This window comes from Penaeus vannamei, chromosome 5 (assembly GCF_042767895.1).
Source record: "Penaeus vannamei isolate JL-2024 chromosome 5, ASM4276789v1, whole genome shotgun sequence".
In the NCBI taxonomy this organism is placed as follows: domain Eukaryota; kingdom Metazoa; phylum Arthropoda; class Malacostraca; order Decapoda; family Penaeidae; genus Penaeus; species Penaeus vannamei.
Window position 1 is genome coordinate 1,370,317 of NC_091553.1, and position 9,856 is coordinate 1,380,172.

Sequence of the window (9,856 nt, forward strand, 5' to 3'; positions counted from 1 at the left end):
CGGGCTCTATGAAGTAGGCCTATTTATAACGAGCTCTGATAAGGAATTCAATCTTTAATGTGAAAACTACTGATACTACTACTACAACTACTACTACTACTACTACTACTACATAATAATAATTATAATAATAATAATAATAATAATAACAATAATAATAATAATAATAATAATAATAATAATAATAAATAAATAACAATAATAATAACTACAGCAAAAATATAAGCTTATAAACACCCCACAAAAGATAAACACACGAATTCTCTGGCTTTTAATACCCGCCTTGTCTTTTTTCTCTCTCTTTTCTTTTCTTATCCCTTGCTTTCTTATTATTTTCTTTAAACCTTATTTACAAGTCTCCATAAACACAGCCGTTCCTAATCTGAGAGGATCGTCTGTATGAAGCATAAGGGGGTGGGGGCTAGCCTCACCCTCCCTCCTTCCCCCTCTCCCCCTCTCCCCCCCCGCCCCCTTCCCCCCTCTCCCCCTTCCCCCTCTCCTCCCTTCCCTCTCCCTTCCTCTCCTCTCTCTCCCTTCCTCGCGCTCTCTCCCCTCGCCCCTCTTCCCCTCTTCCCCTCTTCCCCTTCCCTCGCGCCCCTTCCTCGCCCTTCCCCTCCTCCTCCCCCTCTCCCTCGCCCTCTTCCCCCTCCTCCTTCCTCCCTCCTCTCTCTCCCCCTCGCTCCCCCTTTCCCTCCTCTTCCCTCCTCCTGCCTCCTCCCCCACGAGGCTGTACCCCAACAAGCACTGGAAGAAACGGGTGTTTTATGGCCGCGAGTGCACGTGGCGGCGCTGCGGTCGCGCACGAGGCTTCACTCTGGACCAATTTTATCTCTGAGGTTTTGTTTATTTTACGCTTAATCGATGCGTTACTTGGAAAACAAGATGAGAATATGCTCGTATTCTCATCAAAATGATCCTTATAATTATTTGATGATGATGATGATAATGATGATGATAATGAAGATTATAATGATAATAATGACAGTGATAATGATAATGATAATAATAATAATAATAATAATAATATCATCAATAAAACCACCACCAACAATACAAAACAAGAACTAAAAACAAGAACAAACATATTATAATAACAATCCATGAATAAGCCTACTCTCCCAGAACTTTTTTTCAGCACCCCCCACCCCCCACATCCCCCCCAAAGCATACCTTCTTGACCGGCCGCTCAGCACTCGGCTCCCACACTCACCTGCTGCAAAGAAAAGGAGAGAAAGGGGGAATTAGGCATCATAAATTTTAATAAATAATAAATTTAACAAATTTAGTAAGCTTAGGTTGCAGCGGCACGCATAAAATGACTGTGGATGCAATAGTTGTGGATAAAATTATAAAATTAAAAAAAATGTTTGTGGATAAAGTGACTGTGGATGCAATAGTTGTGGATAAAATGTAAAAAAAAGGGTTGTGGATAAAATGGAAAAAAATGTAGTGGATAAAGTGACTGTGGATGCAATAGATGTAGATAAAATTTTAAAAAATGGTTGTGGATAAAGTGACTGTGGATGCAATAGTTGTGGATAAAATGAAAAAAATGGTTGTGGATAAAGTGACTGTGGATGCAATAGTTGTGGATAAAATGAAAAAAAAATGGTTGTGGATAAAATGACTGTGGATGCAATAGGTGTGGATAAAATGAAAAAAATGGTTGTGGATAAAGTGACTGTAGATGCAATAGTTGTGGATAAAATGAAAAAAAAATGGTTGTGGATAAAATGACTGTGGATGCAATAATTGTGGATAAAATGAAAAAAATGGTTGTGGATAAAGTGACTGTGGATGCAATAGATGTAGATAAAATTTTAAAAAATGGTTGTGGATAAAGTGACTGTGGATGCAATAGTTGTGGATAAAATGATATAAAAATGGTTGTGGATAAAGTGACTGTGGATGCAATAGTTCTGGATAAAATTTTAAAAATGGTTGTGGATAAAGTGACTGTGGGTAAAATGGTTGTGGATGCAACGGTTGTGGATACAATGACTGTGTATACAATGGCTGTGGATAACATGGTTGTGTTAATGATAGCAATGTCATGATCATTATATAAACAACAGTAACAATAAAAGTTATTTAAAATGCCAATAAAACTAATACTAATACTACCAATACTATTACTAATAACAACACTGCCAATGACAATATTCAGAATAACAATAAATAAAAAAACAACGATGACAGCAGAAAATCATAACCATAACTGATTCACTCTCTCCCCACGAGGAACAACACATATCCAGTGAAAAGGACAATAAATGGGAAGCAATAACAACAAAATGAGAATCAATAACAACAACAACAAAAAAGACCCTAAAAAGAAACCACAAATACATAGGAAACAAAACTGGAAAAACAAAACAAAAAGAGAGACATAAAACAAGAATCGAAAATCAAGAGAACACAAACAATTCTTTGAAATGCAAGGAAGAGAGAGAGAAGAGAGAAGGGAAGTGGAAGCAGGAAGGGAAGGGAAGGGAAGGGAAGGGAAGGGAAGGGAAGGGAAGGGAAGGGAAGGGAAGGGAAGGGAAGGGAAGGGAAGGGAAGGGAAGGGAAGGGGAAGGGAAGGAAGGGAAGAGAAGTGAAGAGAAGAGAATGGAGAAGAGAAGAGAAGAGAAGAGAAGAGAAGAGAAGAGAAGAGAAGAGAAGAGAGAGAGGAGAAGAGAGAGAGAAGAGAGAGAGAAGAGAGAGAGAAGAGAGAGAGAAGAGAGAGAGAAGAGAAGAGAAGAGAAGAGAGAAGAGAGAGAGAGAGAGAGAGAGAGAGAGAGAGAGAGAGAGAGAGAGAGAGAGAGAGAGAGAGAGAGAGGGAGAGAGACCGAGAGAGAGAGAGCAGAAAGAGAGAAGAGAAGAGAGAAGAGAAGAGAAGAGAAGTAGCAAGAGAAGAGAGAGAGAACCAGGAAAAAAAAATGAAGCGCGGAGAGGCAGCGCCGAGGCAAAAGCCAAGCTGCCAAGTCTAAGCCACTTCACGGGAATCAAATGAAGCATTTCTGTTCCGACGAAAGGCCGTTTCAGTCTCTTGTTGCTCTGCTCCAAGCGGCGCCCCCTTGCAGCATGGCATCAGCACTGAGGAGAGGGAGGGAGAGGAGAGGGGGGAGAAAGGGGAGAGGGGGGAGAAAGGGGAGAGGGGGAGAAAGGGAGGAGGAGGGGGAGAAAGAAAGGAGAAAGGGGGAGAAAGAAAGAGAGAGAGAGAGAGAGAGAGAGAGAGAGAGAGAGAGAGAGAGAGAGAGAGAGAAAGAAAGAAAGAAAGAAAGAAAGAAAGAAAGAAAGAGAAAGAGAGAGAGAGAAAGAGTGTGAGTGTGTGTGTGTGTGCGTGTATGTGTGTGTGTGTGTGTGTGTGTGTGTGTGTGTGTGTGTGTTTGTGTGTGTGTGTGTGTGTGTGTGTGTGTGTGTGTGTGTGTGTGTGTACGTGTACGTAGTGTGTGTGTGTACGTAGTGTGTGTGTGTACGTAGTGTGCGTTTACGTAGTGTGTGTGTGTGTGTGTGTGTGTGTGTGTGTGTGTGTGTGTGTGTGTGTGTGTGTGTGTGTGTGTGTGTGTGTGTGTGTGTGTTTGCGTGTGTGTGTGTGTGTGTGTGTGTGCACGTATGTTTGTGTGTGTAAGTATGTTTGTGTGTGTATGTATGTTTGTGTGTGTGTCTTTGTGTGTGTGTCTGTTTCTGTTTCTGTCTCTATCTCTGTCTCCCCTCCTCCCTCTCCCTCCGTTTGCCATTCTCCTTCTCCTCCTTGAGTCACGCTCTCCCTCCCTCCCTCCCTTCCTCCCTCCCTCCCTCCCCCCCTTCCATTAACCCGCACCGGCTGCAGTGAATCACAGCCATAACATTCAACCTGCCTGCGTTTTCGTGTTCAAACAGCGCACACAACGTACACAACACGGCCGATCAGACATGCCAAACCCTTTATTCAATCATAAACAACAAAACTCCCGCAGTGACGAAATGGCCTTGTTCCCGAGTTAGTTACTTCTCAAAATCGTCGGTCTGTTTCATCGGGTTCATCCTCGGTCGAATGTGCTTCAGATTATTAAAAAAAAAACGGTCCATATTTTCAAAAATCTCGCCTCGTGGAATAATTCTCTGGGTCTGTCTGTCTCTGTCTGTCTGTCACTCACTCACTCACTCACACTCTCATTCTCTCTCTCTCTCTCTCTCTCTCTCTCTCTCTCTCTCTCTCTCTCCCTCTCTCTCTCTCTCTCTCTCTCTCTCTCTCTCTCTCTCTCTCTCTCCACTATATCACATTTTCTTTCTTCCTCCCTCCCTTGCTTCCTTCCTTCCTCCTCTTCCTCCCTCCCTCCCTCTCCCTCCCTCTCCCTCCTCTCCCTCCCTCCCTTCCAGTCCTTCCTTCTTCCATCCTTCCTTCCATCCTCCCTTCCATCCTCCCTCCCTCCCTCCCTCCCTCCCTCCCTCCCTCCCTTCCTTCCTTTCCTTCCATCCTTCCTTCCATCCTTCCTTCCATCCTCCCTTCATCCTCCCTTCCCTCCCTCCCTCCCTCCCCTCCCTCTCCCCTCCTCCTCCTTCCCTCTCCTCTCCCTCTCCCTCTCCCTCTCCTCCTCCCTCCTCCTCCTCCCTCCTCCTCCCCCCCTCCCTCCTTCCTTCCTCCCTCCTCCTCCTCCCTCTCCCTCTCCCTCTCCCTCTCTCTCCCCTCCTCCCTCCTCCCTCTCCCTCTCGGCATACCCCCCTGCTCCTCCTCCCTCGCCTTCTCCTCCAGCAACCCTTCGCCGCCAATCTGAAATCTCAAAAGGAGTCAGCGCAAGCCTTCCAAAATTCTCCTCAAAGCCTCTTCCTCATCCCGACAACACGCACACGACTTCAAAACAAAACCTCGACTAATCTTTCTTTTTTTTTTTCTTTGAGAAAGAGAGAGAATCCGTTATTCTTCTTTATTTTCTCTCATCTTCGCCCATGGAAGCACGTCTATGTAAATATGATGAATCAGCGATTGGATAAAAGCAAAATGGGTCACGCGCAAATCCTCCGACTAAGCTATATATACATAGAAAAAAAACACCTCATTTTCTCGTAATCCCATCATCGAAAAAAAAAATAATCGATAAAATCCCGGGACAAAAGACAACAGCGACAATGGCCACGGCAACGAAAACAACAACAACAACAACAACAACAACAACAACAACAACAAATAGGGCAGACCAGCGCACCTTCGAACAGCCAGCATGGCCTCCTTAAAGAGCAAATTCGCCACAAACCACAACAGCTGTATTTGTTCCCATTAATCAATCCAACCATTCTCCTTCTACATCGTGATCGTGTGGCTCGGAACAAGAAACAAATCCACACGAAGCCAATCCACAAAAACAAAACAAACAAACAAACAAAAAAACAATGTAAAGAATCGAGGCAACGAATACCATTCCTCTCCCGCCCTATTTGTTTGAAAGGTAAAAAGAGAGATAAAGAAAGGGAAAAGGGGAAAGAGGGAAGAAGGATGAGGGGAAGAGGAAGGAGAAGATAAGGAACACGAAGAAGAGAAAATGAAAAGGAGGAAGACAGGAAGAGGATGGAAAAAGAAAGAGCGAGAGGAAGTGAGAGTAGGGCGAAGGGGAGAGGGAGATAGCGGGGGTGGAGAAACAGACAGACAAGTATAGGAAGAGACAGGGAGGGGCAAGGAGGAGGCTGGGAGGGAGGGTGGGAGGGAGGGAGGGAGGGAGGGAGGAGAGGGAGGGAGGGAGGGAGGGAGGGAGAGAGAGAGAGAGAGAGAGAGAGAGAGAGAGAGAGAGAGAGAGAGAGAGAGAGAGAGAGAGAGAGAGAGAGAGAGAGAGAGAGAGAGAGAGAGAAAGAGCGGGAGAGAGATAAAGAACAGAAAAGAGATAGAGTGGGAGATAAAGAACAAAAAAAAACAGAGGGAAGGAGATAGAGAAAAAAAGGGAGGAAAAGAAAGACAAAGAGGAACGGAGCGACCGGAAGGCCAAAGCGTTTGGCACACTCCAGAAGCCAAACATATTCCCTCCCTTGTTCCCGTGACCAAGATAAAAACCCGAGTCCGGGAGCGAATCGGCTCCTGAATAATAATAAACAAGTGAGAGAGAGAGAGAGAAAAAAAATCAACAACAAAGCCCCACGACGAGGCATTCCAGAGAGGCGAACGAGGACTACACGGCGGAGCGCAGATAGGCCTATAGTCCAGGGAGATAAGGCGCATGTTCGACCAGCCCAGACGGAGGGGGCTACGGTGTCAACACGTGTAATTATGAATGGGAGGAAGGTAGGGTGGGAGGGCGGGGGAGATGGGGAGAGAGGGAAGGGAGAGGAGATGGGGAGAGAGGGGAGGGGAGAGGGGAAAAGGCAGAGAGAGAGAGACGGGGAGAGAAGATCTGGAGGAGGGAAGTAATGAAACCAGTATAGTGGGGGAAGGGAGGAGAAAGAGAGAGGGAATAGAGGGAGAGGGGGCAGGATAGAAGGTGCAGTGTCGAGTGAGGCGATAGGGAAGAAGGGAAGAAGGGAATGGCGTAGAAGTAGGAGAAGGGAGAAGGATCTGGAAAGAGAAAGACCTGTGAAGGGTGAACGGAGATTCGGAAGAGAGGGAATGCAACGAGAGAAAGAAGGAGACGGATGAACGAGGGGAGACAAGAAGGGGAGAGCGAGCCAAGGGCAAGAGGAGACGCGGAGGCCTCCCAAAGCAGCAGCAGCAAGACGGACGTACATGCTCGGAGGCGACGCACAGACACGCTGATGCACAGGAAGCAGGCTCGGTGAAGGGGTGGAGGGAGGGGGGAGGGGGAGGCAAGGGGGGGAGCGTGGAGGGGCACAGGCTGACGGCTGACTGGGCATGAGGCACCCGAGGACAGGATGGTGCCCATCAACACAGGCGTCAACATATTCTTACTCGTCAACGACCGCTGCCACGACCACCACGACCACCGCACACGGGCCGCTGTACGACCCTCTCTCTCCCCGGCCAACCACAACCGATGGCCTGGACCGACACCTCTCTCTCTCTCTCTCTCTCTCTCTCTCTCTCTCTCTCTCTCTCTCTCTCTCTCTCTCTCGTCCATTCACCCCTTTCACTCGCACTATGCCATCCCTTCTGCAACATCAGCCCCTCAATACACATCATTCAACCCCCCCCAACCCACCTTCTACCCACCCTCCTATTCATCACCATCGCCCCTGTCAGCTAAGTTCACTCAACAACAGCCTCAGCTAACCCTCCCCGTCCCCCAAGGTCACCCCCGCCTCTCCTACCCCCTCCCCTTCAATTGCCGGCCTCGCTCGCCCCTCCGACCATTCCCATTCCCACCACACCTTCGGACACCCACTCCCTTGCGCCCTCCGCACCTCACCACCCTCGCCCAACACTCTCACGGACGCCAGCCCTCAGCGGACACCCTTCGTCATTAGGCTCTACCTGTCGAGACCTCCTCACCCATCTCCAGGCACACTGGGATCATCATCACCACCATCACCAACACCATCCCATCAATCATCACGGCCACCACCACTACCACCACCATCATCATCATCATCACCACCATCATCACCAACACCATCCCAGAATCAATCATCACCACCACCATCATCATCATCATCATCACCAACACCACCACCATCACTCACGAACCTCCCACACTCCATCAAGTGACATTGCCATGGACACGCCATGAGACCCCCGCCCCCCCCCCATCACCGTCTTCACCCCCCCCCCCGTACCTATAGCCCCTTCCCCTTCACTCCCCTACCCCCCCCCACCCAACCCCACCCCCCCTACTCTTCATTACCTCCGAGCTTTAATAATCTGGACACAAGTTCGGCTTCCTCAATAGGGAATCAAAGCGGGGGCTCCCGGAGCGAGAGGGACACGGAGAGTGGGAGTAGGAGAGGGAGAGGGAAAGGGTGGGAGAGGGAGAGGGAGAGTGGGAGAGGGAGGGAGAGGGAGAGGGAGAGGGAGGGTGGGGGTGGGAGAGAGTGGGAATAGGAGAGAAAGGTGAGAGTGGGAGGGTGGAAGAGATAGCGGGAGAGGGAGGGAGGAAAGGCGATAGGGAGGAAAGAGGAAGAGAAAGGATAGATAGATAGATAGATAGAGAGAGAGAGAGAGAGAGAGAGAGAGATGGTGAGAGAGATAAGGAGAGGTAGAGAGAGAGAGATGTAGAGAGAGAGATGAATATAAGCAGAGAGAGAGAATAAGTAGGTGCGCGCGCGCGCGCGCATCAGAAGGCAAGCAAGCGACTCGCAGCGCGAACCTCCGATCAAGAGAATAAGCGAGTGCACCAAACGAGTGCCGCGAGGAGCCAGAGACCGCCACAAGGCCACGCAAGCAAGCAAGCACACCACGCCGATGCAAGCGGGCGAGCCAAATGCGATCAAAGCGAGCGCGCGAGGACAAGGCGCTGAGGGCAAGCGAGCGAGCCCCGGCCAACGCAAGCAGGCAAGCGAGCAAGCAAGCGCGCCGGGACATCGCCAGCCGCAAGCGCGCCTCGGCCGACGGCGCAAGCAGGGCAGCCGAAGCCACGGGAGCGAGCGGCTGCACTTCGAGGCGGCGAGCCTGTGGCGCGACGACCTCTGAGGGAGCTGCTGGGGACCACGGCGCGCGAGCGAGGGCTTTGCATCGCCCCCTCTCCCTCTTCCTCTCCTTCTCTTTCTCTTCCTCTTCCTCCTCCTCTCCCTTTCACTCTCTCCTCCTCCTCTCCCTCTCTCTATGTTCCTCTTTCTCTCTCTCCCCCTCTCTCTATGTTTCTCTTTCTCTCTCTCTCCCTCTCTCTATGTTTCTCTTTCTCTCTCTCTCCCTCTCTCCCCTCCTCTCCCTCTCTCTCCTCCCTCTCCCTCTATCTCCTCTCTCCTCTCCCTCTCTCCTCCCTCTCCTCTCTCTCTCTCTCTCCTCCTCTCCCTCTCTCCTCCTCTCCCTCTTTCCCTCTCTCCTCCTCTCCCTCCCTCTCCCTCTCTCCTCCTCTCCCTCTCTCCTCCTCTCCCTCTCTCCTCCTCTCCCTCTCCCTCTCCCTCTCTGCTTCTCCTCCTCCCTCTCCCGTGTTCCGAACTGGCAACTCGTCGTCCTCCGCCTCGCACGAGAATCCCCGAAGCTCCAGAAATATACAAGGCTGAAGCTGCTCGCGTGCCTTCCTCCTCTCTCCTCGGGCGGGCGCGAACCCACGGACGGACGGACGCACGAACGCACGCGAAAACACCCGCCGCACGCGCACCCGGAGTGACGCACGGACACGGACACGCACACGCACGCACCCAAAGTGACGCACGGACACGCACCCAAACTGACGCACGGATACACGCACGCACGGACACGCACACGCACGGACACGCACCCAAACTGACGCACGGACACGGACACGCACACGCACGGACACGCATATTCTCCTACTTGAGAGCTCTCGTTTCTATCACGTGTACCAACAATCGGGATTTGTATATACAAACAATTGCAGAAAGGCATACCAAAACACACACACGCACGCACGCACACACACACACACACACACACACACACACACACACACACACACACACACACACACACACACACACACGCACACACACACACGCACACACACACACACACACACAGTGCACATACACAGTGTGCACTCACACACACACACACACACACACACAAACACACACACACAAACACACACACACACACACACACACACACACACACACACACACACACACACACACACACACACACACACACACGCACACACGCACACACGCACACACACACACACACACACACACACACACACAGACAGACCACACTCGCTTTTTTACCACTTCGATCGATTTCGCTTTTGTCTTATCCACGAAAAAAAAAGAAAAAGAAAAAAGAAAAAGTAAAAAAAAACATCAGTGCATTCAGGACTGGAAGTCACGTGAT

The 9,856-nt window shown here is 49.7% G+C and overlaps 1 protein-coding gene across 1 annotated transcript in view; it reads left to right on the top strand.

Moving 5' to 3' along the window:
* Positions 1-2,057, top strand: part of LOC138861874 (serine/arginine repetitive matrix protein 1-like) — a 25,805-nt gene extending 23,748 nt beyond the window's left edge. Inside the window, exon 4 of the mRNA XM_070122283.1 lies at positions 1,918-2,057. Within this exon, the coding sequence (XP_069978384.1) occupies positions 1,918-2,057 (140 nt within the window). The remainder of the gene's footprint in view (positions 1-1,917) is intronic.
* Positions 2,058-9,856: the final 7,799 nt, after the last annotated feature.